Source organism: Ctenopharyngodon idella, chromosome 1 (assembly GCF_019924925.1).
Source record: "Ctenopharyngodon idella isolate HZGC_01 chromosome 1, HZGC01, whole genome shotgun sequence".
In the NCBI taxonomy this organism is placed as follows: domain Eukaryota; kingdom Metazoa; phylum Chordata; class Actinopteri; order Cypriniformes; family Xenocyprididae; genus Ctenopharyngodon; species Ctenopharyngodon idella.
In genome coordinates, this window is record NC_067220.1 from 13,414,804 (window position 1) to 13,441,990 (window position 27,187).

General features: G+C 36.6%; 1 protein-coding gene across 2 annotated transcripts in view; it reads right to left on the bottom strand.

The window, feature by feature from the left end:
- Window positions 1-27,187, bottom strand: part of sdk1b (sidekick cell adhesion molecule 1b) — a 253,500-nt gene that overhangs the window by 70,434 nt on the left and 155,879 nt on the right. For both annotated transcript variants that reach the window (XM_051903427.1, XM_051903423.1), the window contains 11 exons: window positions 26,186-26,383; window positions 24,133-24,249; window positions 23,874-24,041; window positions 22,862-22,964; window positions 21,089-21,262; window positions 15,991-16,127; window positions 12,898-13,045; window positions 7,900-8,040; window positions 4,546-4,727; window positions 496-611; window positions 42-237 (listed from right to left, as the gene is read on the bottom strand). In XM_051903427.1, the coding sequence (XP_051759387.1) occupies window positions 42-237; window positions 496-611; window positions 4,546-4,727; window positions 7,900-8,040; window positions 12,898-13,045; window positions 15,991-16,127; window positions 21,089-21,262; window positions 22,862-22,964; window positions 23,874-24,041; window positions 24,133-24,249; window positions 26,186-26,383 (1,680 nt within the window). The remainder of the gene's footprint in view (window positions 1-41; window positions 238-495; window positions 612-4,545; window positions 4,728-7,899; window positions 8,041-12,897; window positions 13,046-15,990; window positions 16,128-21,088; window positions 21,263-22,861; window positions 22,965-23,873; window positions 24,042-24,132; window positions 24,250-26,185; window positions 26,384-27,187) is intronic.

A 27,187-nucleotide genomic window follows, 5' to 3' on the forward strand; every position in this document is an offset into this window, starting at 1 on the left:
TTTTGGAGTGTTGGCGTCCATGTGTTTGTGTGTGTACTTACTGTCAGCATGTGTCTGGATGAGCTGTGGTGTGCTAGCTGGCCCATCGCCAGGCGTGGTAAAGCACAGCACCGCTGTCTCATACCACGTGAACTTTCTTAAATTGCTAACGTAACCATAGTGACGTGACCCATGGAACTCAGGGGCAATGGTCACCATGGTAATGCATTCCGGACAGTGTTCGGGCCACACCAGCAGCTGTGAGAGAGATGCGAAATAATAATAAGACATAAACAAAATGTGATTAACATACACTGTTAGGTTTTAATTACTTTTTTCAAATTTAAAGCTGCTGTTTTTGCAGGCATTTAGCCAATCAATCATGCATACTCTCCCCAGAAGACAATAAACATGCCAGGCAAATTTAATTGAATTTTTTTACCTCCAACAGAACATGTGAAGCAGTGTCTCTCTTTCTCTCATACACTGAACATCTTTCTCCCTCTACACTATTACCTTGTATCCCTGGTTGATGCCGTTGATGAACTGCTGTGGTGGGGGTGTCCAGGTGAATTTGATGGTAGTGGAGTTGAGCGCAACGGCATCCACGTCTTGTGGGGGCGCTGTGGGGACTGCACAGTTAGAGACAATTTGTTAATTGAAATATTTCGAAAATTTACACACATTCGCTGCATCCGAAATCGAATACTTCCCTACTATATAGTATGTGAAAAACAGTATGCCAAAAGAGTAGTATGTCCGAATACATAGTAACAAAACAGTAGAAGAAAAGTCAAAAAACAGTAGGCGAAAAGTCCCTGGATGACCTACTACTTCTGCCGAGATTCTGAAGTGCGCATACGATAGTCACCTTACTATCCCATGAGGCCACAGGAGAGGATTTATGAATGGAAAGTGATGCAACTGAAGCTAGTAGGTCATGTGACAGTAACAACATGGCGGAAGTAGTACATCCAAATTTTATTCATACTACCCATATTCATACTATATAGATCAAACTATTTTAACTGTTGCAATGTAAATTCAGATTCAAATGTAGTACCTACTCAGACAGTATTTGATTTCGGACACAGTGATAGGCTGTGTCCGAAATCGCCCCCTATACCCTTAAATCGGACACTCTGAGGGGACAGCCATTTGTAGTGATGTCCGAAACCACAGCTGTCATCATTGAGTGCACTCATTCAATCCCACAATGCACTGCAATAATGAGCGTATGTACACTCAAAGGCTCGCACACCGAATGAAATCCCGCGTCTGACCAGAAGATGGCTCCCACAGCTTAATCATCCATCCATTCATTATCTAAACCTCTGGTCCAATGTGGCTACAGCATAATATCATACAGGTATAAATTCCTTTTTGATCGATTATTTGTGGATAGGTTCCATGAAAGAATTCATGATAAATCTTTTCATTACTAATGGAGCTGCCAGTTTGCAAAGTTTCAAATGATTATATAACAGCAAGCGCAAACTATGCACTCAGTGTCCGAATTTGCTCACTTATTTTTATTCACTCCCTTAAGTGAGCTATATTAGTGGATTAATGTAGGGAATAGTAATGAGGGTATAGTGGAGATTCCGGAAACAGCCTTAATTTTGAGTGGTATTGCATTTAACCTATAAGTTCAAAATGCTCTGAATTTTTAATATCTGCACCATGTGGCATTAAAGAATGTTTATTAATTTGTCTGTTTGTTGTAATTTACCCACAAAAATCTTTTATGTGAAATGCACTTATAAAATGAAGTTCCAAACGTAGGTTCAGGAGGAGACTAAACATTCAGTCCCATCAATCATCATTACGAGTGTACTATATAAGCAGCAGACACTGCATCATCCCATTGACAAATTCTTCTGGCAGCCCTCCTCCTTCCTGTCTCCTCCTCTAATTCCCTCTTTCCTTCGCAGTTCGGTTATAGGGGGTTTAAATTTAGAGCTCGAGTCGAGCCTCGGGTTCGAGTGTCCTCTGAGGACAGCAAGCCAAGTTCGTTTTACTATTAACCTTTAAGGCTGAATGGGCAGACGAACTCGTGAAATGCAATTTAATAAGCAATTCCAGTGTGCACAGAATTGTTTTACAAAGTTGTATTTAAAAGGTACCAGGTTGAAACTATGAGAAGAAGAATTAACCTTGGTGTTGCTAAAACTATTAAAAGGTTAGTTCACCCAAAAATGAAAATTCTGTAATTAATTACTCACCCTCATGCAGTTCCACACCCGTAAGACCTTTGTTCATCTTCAGAACACAAATTTTTGATGAAATCCAAGAGGTATATGACTCGTCCATAGACAGCAATTTAACTGACACTTTCAAGGTCCAGAAAGGTACTAAAGTCATTGATAAAATAGTCAATGTGACTGCAGTGGTTCAACCTTAATTTTATGAAGTGACGAGAATACTTTTTGTGTGCAAAAACAAAAAGAACGACTTTATTCAACAACCTCTTTTCTTCGCTATCATTATCCTTACGTAGTTGCCGCAGTAAGTACAGTGAAGGCTTCTGTGTTTACATCTGAATGCCGGCTCAGTATTGGCCAAAGCTGATCACGTGAGCAGCACGACGCATGCGTGTGATGCTGACGCAGGAGCCGGCCAATAATGAGTCGGCGTTCTGACGTAGAACCTGGAAGCGCTGGACGTAAACAACGTATGAGAATGACAGAAGAGAAGAGATTGTTGAATAAAGTTGTTATTTTTGTTGTGTTTTTGCACACAAAAAGTATTCTTGTCACTTCATAAAATTAAGGTTGAACAACTGCAGTCACGTCGACTTTTTTAACAATGCCTTTAGTACCTTTCTGGACCTTGAAAGTGTCGGTTAAATTGCTGTCTATGGACGAGAATATACAATTTCATCAAAAATATCTTAATTTGTGTTCCAAAGATGAACGAAGGTCTACATGAGGGTGAGTAATTAATGACAGAAATTTCATTTTTGGATGAACTAACCCTTTAACAATCATTTTTAATATAAATGATGCTGAAATAAAATAAAATATAAATATTAGATGAAAAAACTTTAAACAACACAAAACAAAAAATTTAAAATAACTGAAATAAATAAATAAGTTAAATTAAATTAGTGCTTAGTGTTAGTGCTTAGATACTCTTTAAAACACTTAGCAGCAAGTAAACTAAATATTGATGACCAGAACTGAATATTTGGCACTTTTTTTTAATAACCTGTACTAAATTGCTTTTGGACAGACAAAAATTATGATGATAGTCAAAAGTCTGGCTCTGTCAGTGTCTCCGAAGGTTTTTTTTCTCCATTTTTGTCACCTGATAGAGTTTGGGTTCCTTGCTGCTGTCGCCTCTGGCTTGCTTAGTTGGGGACACTTGATATTCAACAATGTTTTTAATCTGCCTGCATTGACACTATTGTATGCGAACTGAACTGAGCTGGACGATGACTTCACTGTTTTCTCCAGAGCTGCTGTATAGATAAATGAACTAAATTAATAACTAATTATTTTTTTCAATGGAGTGAATCAATACTGAACTTACTTAAGCTGTCACCATTTTCTTCTAGAGCTGCTGAACAGCCAAAATTATGTTCCCTCTATCATTGTAAAGCTGCTTTGACATAATCTGCATTGTAAAAAGCGCTATATAAATAAAGGTGACTTGACTTGACTACCTGGATTCTGAATTTAAACGCCCACCCAAAGCCCCTGTTTCTATACACACTCTATATTTCAAATGATCATTCATAGCAGCACCGATAATCACATACAAATACACATGAACTACAGTTTGCATTCAAAGCCTTTTTGTAGCCTATCGGTGTTATGCAGCAGGCCTGAGCGGGAAGTGGAAAGAACAAGATCATATTTCCATAAAGACTCAATGCTGCTTATACTTAATGTGCTTAAGATGGCCCCTTTAAGGTCAGGCCTGGCGAGTTGAGTACAGATTAGATACTGCTCAATTGGATTGGGCACTCCGATTCGTCCTGCTGCCCTTTTCATTTCAAACACAATCACACAAGGTTACATTAGTGTGTCCAGTAATCTGAACTGGGACATAAAAACCGCCTCTAACCATACGCACAAAAGCCTTTGTTCCAGTCTCTACGAGAAGAAGGCTCTTTTACTGCAGACACTGGGTCTCTATTAATCTCTGCAGGAGTATCATTACACTGACATTAAATAATATGAATAATCACGGCCCAAGGATCTCAGAACACCCCCACACTTCCGCGCACACACAGACACACACAAATTCACGCGCATAAAGCAAATTAGATTAATTAATGGGCTACGGTCACTGTTTGCCCAGAGTCCATAAATTTACTCTTCTTAGAAATAATCTTTCAGATGGCCGATCAGTGCAGTAAAGCCAGCTAATGGATTTTACGGTTCCCATGGTTACTCTAGATCCTTTATGATATCGGTAGCTTAATGAGAAAGAACCCAAAAACACATGCGCACCTAAAAGATTTGAAATATCAAGGGTTCGCTCAGACTGATAAGACATTGTTTCTGTGCTTATTTATGTGTGTGTGTGTGTGGGTGTGTGTGTGTGTGATTGTCTAACCTCCTTGCAGTGTGTATTCAGTGACAGACTGGCTGTACACCCCCAGGCCTGCTCCAGTGTAGGCAGCCACTTGGATCTCATACTGCGTCCAGATGATGAGCTCTCCAATCAGACAGTAATTAATCTCTGCACTGGTGATGTTCTTCAGCTGAAACTCACCAGGCAGACCCGCCAATCTATACCTGAGTGGGAGGGAGAGAGAAAAAGAATGATTTTTTTTTTTTTTTTTTTTTTCAGAAGTTGATTGTGAACCTTTAACACAAACACACGTGTTCCTAATTTCAACTAGATTTTTGCATTTTCTGTAGAAAATGTGAGTGGGGCTTACTTGAGCACAACTCACTGCCATAATGCTAGAATTTTGTGGGCGGTTTTCAGCACATTGCTATATTGTTGCTAGGGTATTCTGGGTGTTTTTGTTCAAATTCCTATCTCTAAGTATGAACAAAAGCAGTAGTGAAGCTTGATTTAGCAAGCACAGCTAATACAACTCATATAATCTCCTATAGAGTGCAATTAATTTTCTCCATAGTAAAATTGATTTTGAACAGTAACTTATAAACCTTTACAGACAGACCTACTGTGAGCTGCAAGGTTGTTAATCCATGGTATTTGCTTCTGCTGAAGACGTCAGTCCACATTATTTCAGTTTAGCTTTAAAATAATCGTGCTGTTTGCAATGCTTCATTTGATTGTAGTTCTTTCCCTCACTAAAGCCGTTAAGTAAACAGTCTTGTACCTTTGTATTTTTGTCCAATTTTCAACTTTTTTGCTTCAAATCAGAGTTTGTAGTATTGTGATTCACCTTGCAGCTGATTGTCTTGGTTCATTGCTTATAACTCTTTAACAAAGACTTTTTTTAAAATCCCTATTTTTGTCCATACAAAGGAAGTCAATGGGAACTAAAAATGTTTGGTTACCAACACTCTTCAAAGTATCTTTTTTACATTCCTCAGAAGAAAGAAAGTCATACAAGTTCATTTTAGGGAGGACTGTCCCTTTAAAGTAGGGCGGAGACTTGGTTCTATCCATCAATTGTTGATTGGATGGAGGCAGATCTGAATGCGAGCTTGCAGTGAATAGAGTACCTCAGGGATGACGTGATTTTGTAGGCAAAACCCAGAAGCGAGTTAGCATTTTAGGACTTCCGGTTCCATCGCCCCGAAGTCAATGGGTTTTTTGAGTGGGTTTTTCGCCTGAAATAAGGTCTGTGGTTAACAAAGCTTCTAAATATTTTCACGTTTTGATCTACGACATAAAACACACCAGTTATAACCCGTTTGTGATTTTTTAAACCTTTATTGTGTCTTAAAAACGGCGGTTGCTAACAAATTGCTAAAAGGGACTACTTCCTTTGGCGGGGACTTTAGGCGTCATCATGACAAACAGGACATTTGGACAGCATTTCTCATGAAAAAGTGGATAAGTATTCATACACAGCGCAGATCATAATCAGCTAGCATGTTTTTAAATAAAGTTGTTTTCTAAATAAAGTTTGAGGAAGCTTGGTGGTGGTGACGTTGATCCGCGACCATGGTGTGCTGTAGTCCGTTTATAGACTACTGTTAGCTCTTTATATCTGATGACTTTATTTAGGCTTCAAAATGTATAAATGTTGTGTTAACTTGTAAAGATTATCTTGATAGACAAAACGTGTAAGTGTCATAACCCTTTGTTAATCACAGAGCTTATTTTTTGCGATTTTCCAAAAGTCTATGGGAAAAATGCATTGGCTTTCGATCGAGGGAACCTGTGCGCCACTAACTTCCGGGTTGGCCTACAAAAACGTCATCCCTGAGGTACTCTAATGTAAGAAAGGGCCATGGTTTAAGCAGACTAAATGATTGGAGAAGTCCAGCATGTCACCAGAGAAAAAGTGTTGTTTCCGGAAGATCAACAGGTTTCCGAAACCATGTCCTTTCCGAAACATCAACAGGTCAAAAACATTAACATTAAAAAAGTGAAAATATGCATGGATGAATTGAACAATGAACAATGAGACAAATAAGTGAATTTCCATTTCATGTCAACTTTAAAGGATTAGTTCACTTCAGAATTAAAATTTCCTGATAATTTACTCACACCCATCTCATCCAAGATGTTTATGTCTTTCTTTCTTCAGTCAAAAAGAAATTAAGGTTTTTGAGAAAAACATTCCAGGATTTTTCTCCATATAGTGGACTTCAACAGGGACCAACAGGTTTGAAGGTCCAAATTGCAGTTTCAGTACAGCTTCAAAGGGCTCTACACGATCCCAGCTGAGGAATAAAGGTCTTATCTAGCAAAACAATTGGCTATTTTCTAAAAATAAAAAAATAAAACTGTATATATTTTTTAACCACAAATGCTCGTCTTGCACTAGCTCTGCGATGCGCCACGCATTACATAATAACGTTGGAAAGGTCACGCGTGATGTAGGTGGAAGTACCACGTTAGGGCGAAAAACTTCTCATTTTGTCCTCCTACTTCAAAATCATCCATCGTCGTTGTTTTACCTTTTTTTGTAAAGGGTGTTTGACTTAGTCTTTGCACATTTGCTTTGTAGACACTGGATCAGTACTTCCGCCTACGTCACACATGACCTTTCCAGCGTGATTACGTCACGCATGCCGCATCGCAGAGCTAGTGCAAGATGAGAATTTGTGGTTACATTTTTTTTTTTTTTTTTTAGGAAATGACAGATCGTTTTGCTAGATAAGACTCTTATTCTTCGTCTGAGATCGTGTAGAGCGCTTTGAAGCTGCACTGAAACTGCAATTTGGACTTTCAACCCGCCGTTGAAGTCCAGTTTATGGAGAAAAATCCTGGAAAATTTTCCTCAAAAACCTTTATTTGTTTTCGACTGAAGAAAGAAAGACATAAACATCTTGGATGACATGTGGGTGAGTAAATTATTAGGAAATTTTAATTCTGAAGTGAACTAATCCGTTAAGGGGGTCAAGCATTCTTGCTAGCTAACAGGTAAACCTCAGCTCCACCAGCTGGTAGTCTATCTGGTCAACTCTAAAATGGCTTGGATGACCAGCTAGACAATATGTAAAAGCAAAAGCTGGATTCAAGATTAATTTGAAACTAGGTGGATGGTAATATCTAGGGAAGGGAGAAAAAAAAAATTCTTTAATGCTTTGTGATTCTCTCTTCAGTGATTCTGAGAATCTCAGTTTTTAAGCACAGATGTGCGATGGCACATGTGCCCTAGAAACAGCCATATTCTGCTGGCTTCCAATCCCACACACTATTCCACACACACAAAAAAACCCTTATAATTCAATATACAGGTAGTGTGTAAAAAACTGTGCGTAGAGAGTAAGAAAGATTTATTTTCACCCAAATATTACAATTTTGAAGCCATACCTGAGCACATATCCTTTCAGGACTCCATTGAGCTGCGGTTCTGGGGGCGGCTGCCACTGGACCATGATGCTCTGGTTTGTACGGCCACTAGCCACAATGTTTTTTGGAGGCGCACTGGGCGGTTCCTCTCGCAGCATCAGCCTGAGAGATAACATCATGAGAATCGCATTATAAAAGAGAAATATTTAGACCCTGGAGTCTTATCTGGGAGTTTTCTCAGAGGCATCAATAAGTTACTAAAAGTTTCCTTCAGAGCTTATCCAGTAGTCCTGGAGAGATTGAAATTGATCTTTCTGGTTTGTCAGAAAGGTCTTAAATAGTGCAGGAGTAACTGAGAACTGACCCTGCTGGGGTAAACAGTGTTCGCTTGAATAACCTGAACTTGACTCGCTTCTGTATGTGTCAATCACAACACTGGAAAAACAAACTAATAAGACCAACACAAATGAGACCAAAGGAGAAATCATCACTAAGTACATTTTCACCTTGAGCCTGTTTCTTTTACTTCTGTTCAAAAGTTGCTGTTGTTGTTTTTTTTTAAACAAATTTATATTTTATTCAGCAAGGACACATTAAATTGACTGAGAGTGACAGTAAAGGCTTTTTGCATTGTTAAAAATGTATTTCAGATAAATGCTACTCAATTGAACTTTCGATTTATCAAAAATCCTGCAAAAAGTACCATGGTTCACACAAAAATATTAAGCAGAACAGCTGTTTTGCCATTACAGGAATAAATTATATTTTAAAATATATTCAAATAGAAAAGAGTTCTTTAAAATTGTAATATTTCACAATATTACTGTCTACTGTATTATTAATCAAACGCAGCCTTGGTGAGCATCTTCTAAAACCATTAAAAATTCTTACTGACCCCATAACTTTTGAACGGTAGTGTACATTTGGTGACTGTTTAATCAAAATTATTGTCTTAAAAATGCACATATACTGTATTCTGCATTCTGTAAAAGAAATGTGCTTCAAAAAGCCTAAAAAGGCAATGTTTCTGCCTCTAATATGGCTACAAAGAGTTAAACAGGTGGAACTGTGAACCATGGATAGTGCTGACAAATCCTTAAATCTTACCATCAACACCTCTTGTTTGCTGTGATGCGAATCATTCTTCCTAAACCAAATGGGAGCAAATTAAGCACTAAAATGTAAACAAGTTGATTTTGGATATGACATTTTAGCTCATATCATATCAAAATGATATATATCAGCAGTTAGATGCTACAGAATCAGAAAGATCTGTTTTTAGCTTGACCCCATTAGTGTAAATCAGTGAACCCTTTAATTTCTCAATTTGATCAATACCATGGGCTTTAGCTCTCAAAGTCTGTCTGCAGGATTCTAGAGACTGTAGATCCCCAGAGCAGGCGATAAACAATCCTTCGCTCTAATCTGCGGTTTAAAGGTTATTAGCTTGATTAAGTGAGCAAGGCCTAAAGTGCCTCTAGCAAGCAATCTCGTAGGAAAGTTGCTAAGTCTGATTGATGTTTTGTCAAATAAACAATAATCATCCTAAACCAATTTAAAAGGCTTATTTTAGTCTATCACGTTGTTTCTTTTGCCGCACCGGAGGAGTGGGGTTGGGTGTTGAGGGGATTTCGATTCTATTGTTTTTGTCATTACTTTGAATGTGTTGTTTATTAATTAAATGCAAAGGATAAGTGCTGATTTTGCTCTTGTTAAATTCAACACAAATTATTACTCAATAAAAAAGTTAGCTTGACATTGATTTTGTTTACGGTGTCCCAAATACTTTTGAAACACATACTTTTTAGTACATATTCTGAGTTATTATACTCTTCCTTTGATGGTACTTTGCCAAAAATGAATAAGAAGAATAAAAGAAATAGAGGTTTAAATTTTTCATATAACTGATGATGATCCTGACATTAATTGGAAACGAGGCCAAAGCAGATAGGTGCTCAAATTTTAATAAGTGCCCTCTCCATCAATATTTGATTTTTTGTGTTTCTGTTCGTCTTCATCTTCTCACTCTCGCTCTCCTCTGTCGTTTCCTCTTGTTTTAACTGAGCATTTTAAATGAAACATTCAGTTTGAAAGATACGTGGTTGAGGCTGGTGATTTTACTACATTTACACACTGCTTTTGAATCAGCTAAAATATGTAAAACACATACAGTACAGGGAATTGGGTTTGTAAATTAAAAACAGAGTTTTGTCAGCTATTTCTCTTTAAGTTAAAACTAAAATGAAACTTGTTTGTTTCTATACCTGACATGGGTCAAAATCACTGTTTTACACATCAGGGCTAAGAGTGTGTGGTATCCGTCAGGAGTTATTAAACAACAAAGCACATGAGACAGGAGTAGCGAACTTTATCCATCTTGTTTACTCTTTCACTTCCTTTCTCACCTTAAATGTTGTCTTTGAGTTTTTAAAGGACAGAGTTGTTATAATTGTGCCAGTAATTTGTCCTCACAGATTTTGCATGTTGAAAATCTGTTTTCAGTGTTGCTAATAGGCTCAGACATGGTTGACTTACTGGGATATTGCATATTGAGTTTTTGTCAATAGTGTTACAGATAAATCTGTGCACATTGTATCTGTCCAAGAGCAGGAAAAAAAGACTGTGCAAGAATGAATACAGTCATCAGATCTGACAAAGTGAAGTCTCAAGTACTGTAATTAGGTCTGTCAACTGATAAAAATATATACAAACTACATATACACACATTACTCCAGTCTTCAGTGTCACATGATCCTTCAGAAATCATTCTAATATACTGATTTGCTGCTCAAGAAACATTTCATATTATTAACAATGTTGAAAACAGTTGTGCTGCTTAATATTTTTGTGGAAACCATGCTATATTTTTTCAGGATTTTTGATAAATAAAAATTTTAATAGAACAGCATTTTTTTGAAATACATTTTTTTTTTTAACAATGTCTTTACTGTCACTTTCGGTCAATTTAATGTGTCCTTGTTGAATAAAAGTATTAAATTCCTTCAAAAAAGTAAAAAAAAAAAAAAAACAGCATTTATTTTAAAAAATAATCTTTTTGTAATCTCTTTGTAATGTCAGTATAAATGTACTGTCAATTTTGATTAATTTAATGCATCGTTGCTGAATAAAAGTATTTCTTTTAGAAAAAAACTAACTTTTGAACATAAAAAACAAACTATATACCGACTTCTAATTAATCAAATTTAATCAAAATGAAATATGTGATTATATAAATTGATTCAAATAAAATGTAATAAGAATTTAAAATATTTAAACATAATACACCTTTGATCATTTCTGTAAGGTCAAAGTTAGCAAACTACAAAATAATTCATAGTTTTCAGTGACTGCCACGGAGACCTGGAGGGCAAAACATGCATAGAACTGAATTACAGACGTGTAAATTTTCCATCTCAAAAAAAGAAAATCAAAAACGTGAACAAAATGCAAGTTTTGGGTGATTATGATCCATATACAGCACCTGCTGCAGTATTTCAACTACTAAAAACAGCAGGACATTCTAAAACACTTAACACGGAAAACACTTAAAGTCCTTTAATGTGCTAAAACAGAGTTATTAAAAGATCAAATTGAGTATAAACCTTATTGAAGATGCATACTAATATATACATCGCAACAAGCTAAATGCAAACAGATGAACCCAGAATATAAACACAACGCGCAGTTTCTTGTTAAGCGTTTTTCCAAAGAACACCATTATAAAGAAAACGCTTAACAAGAAACTGCATTGTGTTTATATTCTGGGTTTATCTGTTTGCGTGTACATACTGTAGTTTGCATCATCAATAAGGAGTATACTGAATTTGGTCTTTTAATATCACTGTCTTACTACATTAGTACTTAGCACAAACCTAGTAAAAATGACTGGCGGGCAATGGAGGAAAGCCTGATTTTGCCCTCCAGGTGGGTATTAATTATTAAGTATTTATTCTATATTAGAACTGTTACTGTAGCATTAAAGACAGGATTGAACATTAGTGAATAAAAACATTCCACTTCATCACCAATCAAACCTGAGCAGCATTTCACATGCGAGAGCAGAGGGAGTCTTTGGCTCAACTGGTACCATTGAATATAAACTGGCAATGTCTGTTTAATGGAGACTGGCTTCAAATGAAAGCTAAGAACTAGAAAACAGCATGACAAGCTTTTTCAACATGTCCTTGATGATTGAGCAGGCCCTTCTTCCTGCCGTTTAGCAAAGAGTGCTTGGCATGTGCATTAGCTTTATGCCTGTGGCTTGAAAAATAGCCATTTGAACTTTTCAGGACTTTTTAAGTTCTTTGAACGATTTGATTCGATTTGGAATGCAGTCATTGTGATGTGTGCCAATTTATGCTTGAATAAAAATTCACAAAACAAAATAGAGAGCATAAAACGCAGTAGCCTCTGTGTGTGCTGAAGTGTCCTTCCCTCCAGCCAAGCTTGTATTTGACATTCTTTCACCGTGTGGAATTGGCTTTGAGAAATGCTATTTCTCACACCTTCATAGTGTTCCTGGATATGGGAGCGGTTTTTCTGCCCATGTGTCATAATGGCTCACAATCAGAGCCAGTGATGAAAGCTCTCATGTAATTCAATTACAATCAGCCTTTCTTTTGATAGGGTTCAAATCTTGTCCTCACATTTAATAACATTCTCTCAAACTGACTGAGGACATGTGTGTGCGTGTGTGTGGGACACACAAAAATGGCAAGAGTTGGTGAAAATTACCAGTTCCAATCTGCTTGACTGGCTATGTTAGTTACAACAGGCAGGATTCAAAGGACTTTGCCTTGCGACTGGGTTGCTACAAGGAATCTAGGGTTTAGCTCATTAGCATGGCCCAATTAGTTCCTGCAGTTCAATGCCATTGTCATGCAAGATCCGTTCCCCTTCCTCAATGCCTGATCAAAAACATTTACCAAAATATCTTGTTCTAGCTATAACAGAGATTTACTTAACCAGTTAGCGATATGCTAAGCTAGTAGGCTAAGATGTTAGCCTGTGACCGCTTACCTGTTTGTCTCAGCGCTGTACTGGCCACGTCCCACCTGATTGACAGCACACACTCTGAACTGGTACGTTCTTGCTGGCGTTAGACCAATTACTAGCAAGCTAGTTAGTGTAGGGCTAACATCAGCCATGTAGACTTTCCATGGAGAATCTGTCAAGAATAACAATCAGACAAAATGAAGTTACTTTCATCCATCTTAGCATACTATTGAATAGGTCATGCATACTGTACAGTACATTACAATGTTTGTATCGAAAATAACATAATTTGTGATATAGGTTAGCCTGAGGGCAGTGCTTAATTTATAAAAACTGATCAAAAACAATCAATTAAAAGGTGCTGTGACCGACACTGATACAACTTCAGTTTTTTTCGGAACATACACTCTAAAAAATGCTGGGTTAAAAACAACCCAAGTTGGGTTGAAAATGGACAAACTCAGCAATTGGGTTGTTTTAACCCAGCAGCTGGGTTAAATGTTTGGCCTACCTGCTGGTTAGTTTTATTTAACTCAACTATTGTATAAAAATTACTGTATTGCTCGCTTAAAATGAACACAAAGTATGTGAGAAATTAACATTTATTAATATGTTTAATAAACAAACATTTATTAATAAGTTTAATGAATAATAATTAAACAATAAACATTTATAAAATTGCTTATTAATAAATCACCTTTTGGTTATTATTGTTGCTTCTAGTAATGATGTGTCTGATTTTTATTTAGTATTCATTTTAAGCCAGCCATATAGTAATTTTTAAACAATAGTTGGGTTAAATAAAACTGCTCAGCACGTTGGGCAAACATTTAACCCAACAGCTGGGTTAAAACAACCCAATCGCTGGATTTGTCCGTTTTCAACCCAACTTTTTGGCTGGGTTGTTTTTACCCAGCATTTTTTAGAGTGTACAATGACGTCACTAAATGTTGATGATGGCACAACTATAAGAGCATCATTCATAAGTTTCTGCATGGCCCTAACTACATGTATATAGCTATATTGAGACCAAATATTATTCAGTTGATCAGTGATATTCTATACACTCTCTACTCACTGTGCGCAAAACAATAAGCACCAACAAATGAGAGTGATTTTGAACTTAAGAAAGCCGATTGGTCAAAAATACTGTATATGTTGAGGGCCAACAGCAAAACATAACTTCCAAATATATCTGCATAAACACACGTCACCATGTAATGCACTTGTTAATACCGGATCATTTAAAAACAAATGCTAGAATGCAAAAATCCAAAATCTGACATTTTCTGGAACAGGATCTGGCTCAAATTACGCACTGCCTGAGGGGTTGTGGTCTCTTTGTCACCAAGACTGCATTTATTTGATCAAAAATAAAGCAAAACAGTAATATTGTGATATATTATTACAATTTAAAATAACTATCAACATCAAAATGATTTTTTGGTAACACTTTATTTTAGGGTCTTTTAACTAGTTGCTTATTAGCATGCATATTACTAAAATATTGTCTGTTTATTAGTACTTATTAAGCACATATTAATGCCTTATTCTACATGACCTTATTCTACATTCTTAATCCTACCCAATACCTAAACCGAACAACTACCTTAAAACTATTAATAAACAGTAAATGAGGAGTTTATTAAGGGAAAAGTCGTAGTTAATAGTGAATATGTGTTCCCTATACTAAAGTGTTACTGATTTTTCTTTAATTTATTATAAATACAAAACAGTCTATGAATTCTACCAGTATAAACACTATATATCATTTTATGATAGTAAATAAGAAAATAAGATACAAATTTGATCAAATTAAACAAATCCTTACTTTACAAAACATTGAATTAAAATTCACAAAAAAAAAAAACTGAAAACAAAAAAATGTACCCTATTTGTAGGCTGTAGATTTCAAAAGTGAAACTAGTCAAAATGACCACTCTGCTAATCAACCAATCAGACTAAGTTATGCTATTAATAATTTCAAAATAGCTAAATATCATCCGACTAATTTTCTGCCACTTTTTGCCACTTCCACAAACTCTATTGAAATCACTTTCACTGTCTCACTATAATATAAAACGTTACTTATAAATGTAATGAGGAAGAATAAAGACAACATGGCTGCTTTTACCAGATTTATAAATTCTTACTAGATTATTTCTCACTTCTAAAGACAATACATAAAATTGAGTGTCAAAGGGGAGTATTGTTTTTATTTTACGTATTTTACTTGATTTATTATCAGTTGTTTGAATAATCTCTTTCTTTACAGCACTTTGGTAAATGATAAATTTGACCGCGCTGTTGTTTATTCTGGAGGCGTTACTACCCACAACACCCAATATGTGAGAGTGTGTGTGTTTGTGTGTGCGTTTGCAGTACATTAAAAATGATGGGAAGCAGATCAATGAACAATTTAGATGCTGAAACCACTCAAGCAGACCCAAGAGAAAAGAAGACAGAAACTATGAGCAACTGCCAAAATAAATCACAAATTCAACAGGAATAGTAAATATTAAACCACAGGGACGCATATGAATACACACACTCTCTCACTCTCTCTCTCTCTCTCTCTCTCTCTCTCTCTCTCTCTCTCTCTCTCTCTCTCACACACACACACACACACAAAACCATCAAAAAAGAGTGTTTGGATTTATTGAAAATCAACTGTGTTTGTTTGGTGTGTGTGTGTATGAGGAGAGAGAGGTCTTGGTGTTTGTTAGGCATCCAGCACCTCCGCCCTACCTACATTTTTCATTGTATTTCCTTTGACGATACACAAATCAATCTCTCTCTCTGTGTTTCCTGTCACTATCTCTTCCAGCATTCATCTTCCACCAATAACAGAGTCTTGGCATAATACAGTGAAAACAAACCTCATCCCACTACCCTCCATTACAATCAGCTTCCATTTCTCTTCTCCTCTCACTCACTTCAGCCCGTCTGACTGTTTTTTTTTTTACAGCTCAGCGAGGAAGACAGCGAGAGGTAAATGACAAAGAACTTCTTCGGTGGAATCCACAAACCAGCTTAATTGAAAGCTGCAGCTAAGTTGCATTAGGTTTAATAAACCATGTGCCAAAGCTCATATAAATAGCACACGCACACACTTACTGTTCTCAGAGAGCTCAATGATGTAATGAAGGAGAGGGCTGTTTCCATCAAAGGGCCGAACCCATGACAGAAGAACTGTCCTGCTGTCAGTCTCATTCAGAGACACCTGCAGGTTACGTGGAGAATGGGGAAGTTCTCTAAAAAAGACAGAGAAAATCAAATTAAGAATCAAATACACATATATGCATTTTGCAGTGCAGTACATTCAAACAAAATTCAAATACAACTCAAATACAAACCAGGCCCGGTGAATTGAATGGGTTAACTGGTAACTGTTACATCATAAACATGTAAATTCGAACAGCACCATTCAAAAGTTTAGTGTCAGTAAGATTTTAAAGTCTCTTACGCTCATCAAGGCAGCATTTATTTAATCACAAATACAGTAATTCCAAATCAGATTCAGATTCAAATTTAAATCAATGCACAATTTCCTTTGTCCAATTTCTGTAAATACATTTTAAGGATTAGTTCTCAAATTCTGGTTTAAATCTCACGTAAAACTATTGTATGCTTTCAAAAGTCTTGAAATATTGATTTTTTTAGTCTGTTTTCAAATGAAGTCAAGTCAGGTCTGAGGTATTATTCATGTCTGTTTCACAAACAGTGTAGAAAGAGTTACGTTTATTAGGGTTATGAGTTCAAATCCCTCACCTAACTATGAGCAATAATAATAGAGATGCTTGACTTAAATAGCATAAACAGCCTTCAGGCTTATATGTTCAAATACATGTAAGTAACTTTGTAGATTTGTGTCTTTGTTGCAGTTTGTACTTTCAAACCGGTGCTTCTGGGGTTCAGTGGAGGACAAATGGTGGGTAGATAGAAGCATTATCAAAAAAACCAAAACAAAAAAAACTTCTGCAAGGTAAAAGCATTCTTCATGGCTGAAAGGGATTTGTGGGATATCAAAAAATCCTAGCCAGCTTAGGTACAAAAAGATTCTTTGACAAAATTACATAGACAGAATTTTTCAAGTAGAATTTTTAATTTCCATTTCTTGTGTTAGAAGACTTAATGTGTCACAAAAATAATTAAAAAAAATGTTGGCTTAAAAAATCTTGTTAATAACTAAAATAAAACATTCATTCATGAATTCTGTAATATTAAAGGGATAGTGATATTATAATATAATATTAACAGAGCCGCTGATTTTAGGAATCATGACATAAAACTGTGCACCAAACAGACTACTTTTATTGAGCTTTTATGGAGCTTTTTGTCATTTTTGGATCTTGACAAAGCATCATGGACATTCACCTCAACATCTCCTTTTATTTTTCCACAGCATAAAGTAAGTCATGAGGATTTTTAACAACATGAGGGTGAGTAAATGATGACAGAAGCTTAATTTTTCAACTAACCTTTTAAAGGGGACCTACAATGCCCATTTTACAAGATGTAATATAAGTCTCTGGTGTCCCCAGAATGTGTCTGTGAAGTTTCATCTCAAAATACCCCACAGATCATTTATTATAGCTTGTCAAATTTGCCCCTATTTGGGTGTGACACACTGTTTTTGTGTGTGTCCCTTTAAATGCAAATGAGCTGCTGCTCAGGCCCGCTTTCCAGAAGAGGGTGGAGCTTTAACAGCTCACGCTTCAGTTGCTTAACAACAACAAAGCTGGAGAATCTCACGCAGCCAAAATGAGGATTGTCAGTAACGGTGTTCAGCCTTACATTGTTCAAACCGGAGTCGGACACTGATGGATACACTCAGGAAGAAGTTACAACTTTTCGAATGAAACTGGACATTTCTAAATGGTTAGTGGATAAATTTATGTAGTTGCTGTGGAGTTGATTCAACTCATCGACTAGCATGTGCCGTCATGTTAATTTTTGTGCAAATCCAGCGTTGAATTGACCCTCGATTGTGAAGCAGTCCAACGTAAAATGACGACATGGCAACAACACTCTACTACAACAACTCTTCCTCTTCTCTAAAGCAGCCCAACATGGCCTCACCACCTTTGTTGCGTGTTCCCGGGGGCAGCGTTTATGTAAATTTTGGGGTTTGTGATGTCACTAACCTGGAAAGAAGCTCGTTGTAGTCCCTACCAGCCGTTTGTTGTAGTCCTTAAACAGCGAATTCTTTTTTTGTCATAACTATGTTCTATGTTCTAACAGCAATATTACACACTAACTAAAGTTTAAAAAGTAAAATCATAATCAACCACCCCTTTAACCTTACTTTCCACTATGTTGCAAGATCTTAAGTTCCACTGTTCCTTCAACAACATTACATTTATGAAAACTACATTACAATATCAAATAATACAATTATGTCCTTTGCAGATGCTTGTAATATGTGTGTGAGAGTTTTTTTGCCCATCTGTCACAGCAGCCTAAATATGCAATAACATCTAATATTGTTTAAAGCGAGGAACTGCTCAGCCATCGTCTAACATGTGGTAATAAGAGGACCTGTCCACTGCATGAGATTAACTTGAACGCCTGTGAAATCACATTAGCATGTGAAACATTGCCTCTCCTTCAACCGTCTGATGAGTTTTCTTTCAACAGAGTTTGCAGGCTGTAATATTAAAGGTAGGAGTATATTGTGGTGCTCTGTTATCTTAATGCAACTGTCAAAGGTATTATTGTTATTATTCAAATCGCATGTGTTTTCAATTTGTATCTCATAATTTAAATGTCAGCTGTTAGGAGTCTTTTTCTAAAGTCTGCCGAAATCCAGTATTTCTCACAAACTAAGCGTGTCTTAAATTAAATATTGCTTTATTATGAGTTCCGTTAAGTAGTAATAAAAGAATTGTGTTACAGTGCAGTCCTGTAAGCACATATGCAAATCATACAGTTTATTACAGTTATGTTTTGTATGATTGATGATTTGTAATATTTCTCAGTTTGAGCTGGGATTCGATTCCGCAAGCTGCACTCACAATTTTTTATGCAGGTAAATAATTTCTTATAAGCACAACATTTAAGCTTGTAGGTTGATTTCCCTGAAAAGTAGCAACATTTGGCTCAACCAATGGGACGGGACTATCTGCTTGGCTGACTAATGGCAGATGGGGAAGTGTACGGGAACCTGATCCTTCAGAAATGATATATGAAATATTCAGAAATATGCTGATTTGGTGCTCAAAAAACATTTTTTAATATAATCAATGTTGAAAACTATGGAAGCTTGTTTCCACCATTAAATAAAAAAAAATAAAAAAGGTAATTGCAAAGTTTTTATCTCAGAATTCTGACTTTTTTTTTCTTGCAATTGTGAGTTTGCATCTCACAATTGCGAGTTATAAAGTCAGCATTTTGTGATATAAAGTCAGAATTGCATTATAAATTCAGAATTGTAAGATATAAAGTCGCAATTCTTACTTTTTTCTCACAATTGCAAGTTTTTAACGCAATTCTGACTTTATAACTCGCAATTCTGACTTTTTCTCAAAATTGCGAGATATAAAGTCAGAATTGCGTTATATAAACTCACAATTGCATCTTATAAAGTCGGAATTGTGAGATATAAACTCGCAACAATTTAAGTCATTACTGCCATTTTGATCATTTTAAGGCATCCTTGCTGAATACAAGTATTAAAGTTGCATGAAACGGAAGTTCTGAGAAAAAAAGTCATAATTGCAAGTTAATATCTCGCAATTCTGACCTTATAATATGCAATTGCAAGTTTGTATCACGCAATTCTGACTTTGTCTTGCAATTCTGAGAAAAAAGTGAGAATTGCAAAGGCTGACGTTTTTTCTCAGAATTGTATATCGCAATTCTGACTTTATAACATGCAATTCTGACTTTATATCATGCAATTTTGACTTTATAACTCGCAATTCTGACTTTATATCAGCAATTCTGACTTTATATCATGCAATTCTGACTTTATAACTCAAAATTCTGACGTTATATCACACAATTCTGACTTTATAAATCGCAATTGTGAGTTTATATCTCACAATTTTGAGAAAAAAAAACATAACTGTGAGATAAAAGTCGCAATTACCTTTTCTATTTTTTACTTTATGGCGGAAAGCTTCCATAGAAAACAGTTGTGCTACTGTACTTAATATTTTTGTGTAAACCGTAAACCAATTTCTTCAGGATTATTTGATGAATAAAAGAACAGCATTTATTCAAAAAAGTCTTTACAGTCACTTTTGATCAATTTAATGCATCTTTGCTGAATACAAGTATTAAAGTTGGCATGAAGCGGAAGTTGCGATGGTCTGTTCTTCCCTACTGTGACGTATATCTGAGTGAAACAGCTTCTCAAACAAGAAAAAATATAGGACATGACTTGACTTCGTCCATTGGGAAATGACTGGATCGTTTGGTATTGCTGCAATCTCATGTCCTTACTGACCCCAAAACTTTTGAACGGTACTGTATATGCAATCATTTTACTTGGTTATGAAAGACTTATGAAGGCTTTTGACACAAAATACAAGTTTTTTAGGCCTTTTAGGTTGATTTGGTATGTTTATATCTTTCTGATTGTGAATAATATTTTCAAAAGCATCCAATTAAACAAGCTGTGCACGCCGTCTGTCATTCGTGTTACTCGTTGTATTTCATCTACTTCAAAGATAGATGAGATTTCCTCTGCATCCGTCCATATGACAATCCATGGGAGCACAACATTCAGCCATCTAGAAGCAATAATTAATATCTGTGCGTGTGTATGTGTGTGTGTTTAATCAGTTCCTGATGCCACAGAAGTGTAGCAACATTGGCTAGTCGTCAAAGGAGATGATCTTGGCCTTGGGCATCAGGCCTATCTTATTCCACTCTCGCTTTATCTTCATCCCGTCACACACACACACACACACACACACACACACACACACACACACACACACACACACACGCACACACGCACACGCACACACACAGACACACACACAATAACAGCTGCTCCATCCTCTGTCCTATCATTACAGCCCATTTTTGGATGGTTCTCTTGGCTTCGGAACTGCAGCTGGGATCCAAGCATCTTCCTCCTACAATAGCACTCCAGTATGTACTGAGTGCACATGTACTGTACAAGTGTAGTTGCTTGTAAGTGTTTCGTATCGAACGTGCATGTTAGCAAGGATCTGTGAGTTTGTGTCTATTTCCCGCTTACATGACTTCCAGTCGTGCGGTCTTCGAGTCATTTCCAGCCGGTGAGATGACCCTGCAGGTGTAATCTCCGATGTCTCCAGACCACGTCTGGCTGATGTGGAGTGAACCTTCCTTCATTGACACTCGCCCACCAGTCGACACGCTCAGCGGCTTGGTTCCTTTATTCCATGCATATCTGAGGAGAATAAGACTCTTTATGATGACTCATAATCCACCAAAAATATCACACTCCAAAGACCTGCAGAAAACACACTTAGCCTTCTGAAACAGAACATCAAATGCCATATGACGGCTTCTCTTCCCTACGTGCCTGATAATGACCTAAACAAGGTGGATAAAGACTATATAATATGGTAAAAACAGGGTAAACTGTCTTTATCCCTAATAATTAAATAAACAGAAAAAAAAGTTTTCTATTTGAACATATTTTAAAATATAATTTATTCCTGTGATGGCACAGCTGAATTTTCAGCATCATTACTCCAGTCTTCAGTGTCACATGATCCTTCAGAAATCATTCTAATATGCTGATTTGCTGCTTAAGAAATGTTTCTTATTATTATCAATATTGAAAACAGTTGTGCTGCTGAATATTTTTGTGAAAACTGTGATACATTTTGTTCAAGATTCTTTGAAAATTCAAAAGAACAGCATTTGTTGGAAATAAAAATCTTTTGTAACAATGTAAAAGTTTACTTTCACTTTTGATCAATGTAATACATCTCAAATACATTAGCAAATATGGCCGGGCAACAAACTGAAGCTCTTCTTCTCTTATATCAAAATCCTCCGACATTTCTATTTAAAATTTCTCGTTTTAGATCTCTAATTCATGACCGGTGTTTTGTTTTGCTCTATCTACTGTGCTTCTGCGTTCGTCATTGCGTCAAGTCAGAGTTCACTCTTCCACCGCAAATCGATGCGTATATATCTTAATATATCTTTCTAACAAAAACCCATCGCTTCATTTCAGAAGGCCTTTATTAACCCCCTGAAGCCATATGGATTATTATTTATGATGGATGGATGCAATTTTTTGGGGCTTCAAAACACATCCCCCGTTCACAACCATTATAAATCTTGGGAGAGTCAGGATATTTTTTAAATATATCTCCGAATGTATTCGTCTGAAAGAACATAAGTCATATACACCTAGGATGGCTTGAGGTTGAGTAAATCGTGGGATAATTTTCATTTTTGGGTGAACTATCACTTTAAAACTATACTGTTTTGTGTATATTAGCTGGAGTGTTGCCAGGGCATTGTTATGCGGTTTCTAGGGTGTTCTGGGTTGTTGCTAGGTGACTGCTTACTAGCCCAAATGTCTGTTGATATGTTTCCATCCAAATTGCAAATTAAATTTATGTGGGGAAAAAATGATTGCAAAACATAAATATTGCAAAAACAACTTGTTTTCCATGTGTTCAAAGAAACAAAATCAGCACACAATAAAAATAAGAGCCAATCATCTAGTCATGTGACTTATTTTTAATGTACATCTACTGTAGAATTTTATTCAGCATTTCCATCATAGTTTATCCACACCTTCAGATAGCTTAGAAAAGTACTCAAGTGGCATGATTTATGTCCTTAGCACCAGTGGAGCGGGATGAGTTATGTTAGAGGTCTCGAGTATCAGCAACAGTAATGCTTGACTTCGCTAATTAGCCAAAGCCAATGTAGACCTCGCACAGCAGAAGACAATTTTCTTAAGTTTTTGAAATTTAAATGTCAAAACGTGTTTCACAACATGCATCTCAGCTCAAGCTCTGACCTGACGGTGACTCTGGGGTCGTGGGTTGCCATGCAGTTCAGCACAGCGGTAGTTCCCTTAATGACACGCTGATCCTCAGGGGGTGTTGAAATGAAGGTTCGACCTGATTAATAAAATGCAGTTTAGGACAAAATCACGACACAGTTTAATCATTACCAACATCATTATTCACAGTTCTTTTAACCCTATTAGGTAATTCCCACTGACAGCTTCATTAGCAAAACAGAATGAAATTTACAAAGCATGAACGTTCGAATATTCACACTGCGTCTCAATGAACATATAGTATGGCTAAGCAAATGAACAAATTCTCTCACACACCCACTGGGTCCAATTGACTTGATTAAAGCTAATGCATGTAATATTTTCAACATTAAAATGCTATCTTCCAGTTTAATGCGCACTGACAACTTGAAGTCAGCCATTTGTAGGTTGCAAACACCGTCACTGTGCAGCCCAACATGTCAACTTCCAGCCTAGCCAATGGTGTGAGTTTGGGGTGGGACTACCTTTTTGTCTGAACAATGTAGACGAGGGTAGTGTTTCTGAAATTCCATTTGGCGCCGCCAACGGTGCATAAATTACACGCTGCAGTTTTAATCTGAGAGACTTCTTGCTTTCCTTTTAAGTAGCCTATCCACAAACAGCATTATTTAGGCTGGATGTCAAAAATGCTCTTAGACACTTCCACGCACCCACGCTCAAGCGTAAACCTACATCAGCATCATTAAGCATGCACAGCAAGACAAACCGAGGCCTTGGGATTTAAGCATGACACTATTCCGGTGTGAAATTACTGCAAAAGACTTAACATTTCACAAATATTGTGCTCTGCTATGCCTTTACAATCAGCCTGGCTAATGAATGCCGCTATTAAGCTAAACAATGACTGCTGATAAAAGGCATGTTTGGAAATCGTCTGCAATCCTGTCGGTGCCGAATTTCAAATATGCTACATTTGTTTGTACTTCATTAAAAACAACATATTATTCACATTATTACAGTTTCGTACTCAAGACTGTCAGGGCCACGGTGGCGTTGACCAGTCCCTCAGAGTTAGAAGCCAAACACGTGTAGTTCCCTGCGTCGCTCGGCATTATGGGAAGTATCTGTAAGCCTCCAGACTCCAGCAGAGTGAAACGAGGCATCTGCACCGATCCGCTTGCTAACACCTGAGAACCTGCCAGATTCACAGGGGTTAGTCACCAAACTGCTGAAATGTGTAATCGTGTAAATGATGTGCAAACAAGTGTGAATGTAATCTTACTTACCTTTCTTCCAAACAATGGCAGGTTTGGGGGCACCGGATGTCTCACAGGTGAAGACAGCTGACGTACCGTCAGTCACAGTGATGTCAGAAGGGGGCGTGGTGAAAGATGGTGACACGCCTACCAAGAAAACAAGTAAGAGAATATAGAGTGAACCAAAACCTTTAAAATAATTTAGGTTTTAAATGATAATACAATAGATATACAGTAGTTCAAGTTATTCAAAATAATTATTGAAAAAAAGCAAAACTATATATATATATATGTCCTTGATTCTGATTGGTCAATAGCTGTGTTTTATTCACGATAAAACACGGCTATGACCGCTTCACCCAATGGTTCTGTGTATCACTACACAACACCCTTAGCAACCACTCTTAGCAACGTAAACGGTTTCTTCTCAAGTGAGCGAGTTTATTACTTGCATTCAGATTTAGCATTTTCCTTCAGGTCAGGTTAATGTCCGCTGCAATATCTTGTCCTTTTAACAGTTAAGGGGTTTTCCCGTGACTGACAGCGCTAGTCAAAGCATTTGTCAGTTGCGTCTTGTTCCGTGTTCACAACGATTCAGTCTTTTCAATATAAAAGTCTTCGCTACTGACTGACACACTCATAAAGACAGTCTTTGCTGCCATCTAATGGCATAATAATGTAACTTCTGTTGCTGTTCACGGTCAGGGACAATTTTTTCCGGCAGAAGGAAGGCTTTTAGTGATTTTACTTCATGAAAGTTGCATTGATACATATATTTTTTGGCTTTAATATTTGTATTGTGTGGTAACCGTTTTATAAAAGCAATAAGGTACTCGATGCTGGTGCTGTATCGTGAATAAGTCACGGCTGAAGGGGTTGCAGAGACTCCGCTTCGAGTCGTGCCTAAAAATAAATGCTGTTCTTTTGAGCTTTCTATTAATAAAAGAATCCTGAAAAAAATGCATCACAGTTTCCACAAAACTATGAAGCAGCACAACACAGAAATGTTTCTTGCACATCCAAATCAGCTTATTAGAATGATTTCTGAAGGATCATGTGACACTGAAGAAAAGTCAGCTTTGTCATCACAGGAATAAATTACATTTTTGAATATATTCAAATATAAAGCCATTATTTTAAATGGTAATAATATTTCACAATATTACTGTTTAACTGAATATTAATCAAATAAATGCAGCGTTTGTGAGCATAAAAGACATTCAAAAACATTTTTAAAATCTTACTGACCTCAAACTTTTGAATGGTAGTGTAGCTCATTATTTATTTGCAGATGGTTGGTTTCATATTTTGATATCTAATGAAATGAAGTTCATTCGTTTTATGTGAGACTTAAGTGTTCAAGTATTTGGGGTCACTGCTTATACGTACATGTAGTATTTGGAGTGAACAAACTGCTGCTCTAAATATCACACTACTATTAAAAACATTCATTTATTTAACTTCTTCACTTGTTAATTACTTGCATAATGAATGTACCTAAGTTTAAAACTCTCAAACTTAAATAAAAAATGGTGTGAACCGAAATGAAACTTGAGAGCAAAAGAAAGATGAGGATGACTAAGCGAGAGAGAGAGCTGGAGGTGTTGATTAAGTGCTGTGTGTGTGTGTGTGTGTTAAAGGTTGATCTCTCAGTAGACACTGATTAATTACACAGATCAATGAGAGGTCTCTGAACTCCCTGATCAATTCACAACCGAGAGGAAAAGAGAGCGAGATCACTGACTTTTAAAACATCCATGGCTGTATTTATGCATCATTCTCCCATTAGCCTGAAGCAATGATTCACCAAAAAATGAAAATCCTGTCATCATTTACTCACCCTCATGCCGTTCCAAACCCATATGACTTCAGAGATTTTGAAGAATTTCTTGTGTCCACACAATGAGAGCATATTGTAAATAGGGGCTCTCAAGCTCCAAAAAAGGGCAAAAAAAGCACAAAAAGAAATTCAAAATATCTACCAAAAGACAGTCAGTCATATGGGTTTGGAAGAACACCCGCATAGTAAATGATGGCAGAATTGCATTTTTGGGTGAAATATTCCTATAAACATTTGTCTTACTTGTGACGACCAAGTTGGTATGTGCCTGGATTTCTCCGGCCGTGTTTTCAGCGAAGCACTGGAATATTCCGGCATCATCCAGCTGAATTCTCCGTACTTGCAGAACCATTGAGGAAGAGCTAAGCTTGTATCGAGGGTTGTTCAGTGTGGAGAGGGGGACGGCATTTTTTAACCACTCCATCTTCGGAGTGGGAATCCCTGAATAATACATAAAGCATTTATAACAAGGTATTTCAGCAGATATTATATATATACATACACATACACACACACTCATATATATGTATATATACACATATATACATTTTCAAATATATAAAACTAGAAAAGCTATTTTAAATTGTAATAATATTTCACAATATTTTTACTATATTTTTAATTAAATAAATGCAGACAAATGCAGACTCTTCTTGGTGAGCAGAAGATACTTAATTATTCCAACCTTATATACACCATATTCGTAAGGGCTAGATTTACACAAATGCCATATGACACTTGGTAGATGAGAAAATTATTACCAAAGCAGACGCACACACCCACACACAGAGAGTGTTTGATTTATCACAAAGTTAACGTTTTCATCAATAGACCTTCATCAGGGCACACTTTGGTTTAATTAATGAAAATTTAATCTAATAAATTGGCTTTGATTGATTAAACTTCCAATAAAATTTTGACATGCTTCACCGACAAAAAAAGGAGAAGATTTGGAGAGGAGGATAAGTGAGGGAGATCAAGAAAGAGGGAGCGAGAAATCAAGAAGCGAGTGCGAAAATGAATAAAACGGCAATTATATGTATTAGCAATAATTGTAAATTAAGTTCATCTGAAGGAACTCATGATATGCTCATCATGATATGCAAATTAAAGAATGTATCATGGATAAATCCTGCAGCTCAACACTTTAAAAGGTCAAATAGCGTGAATCCGCTCCACCCCGTCTCCTATGGAGTCTCAGCATCGATAGTCACATCACACCCACGGGATGCAAGACAAGGATGT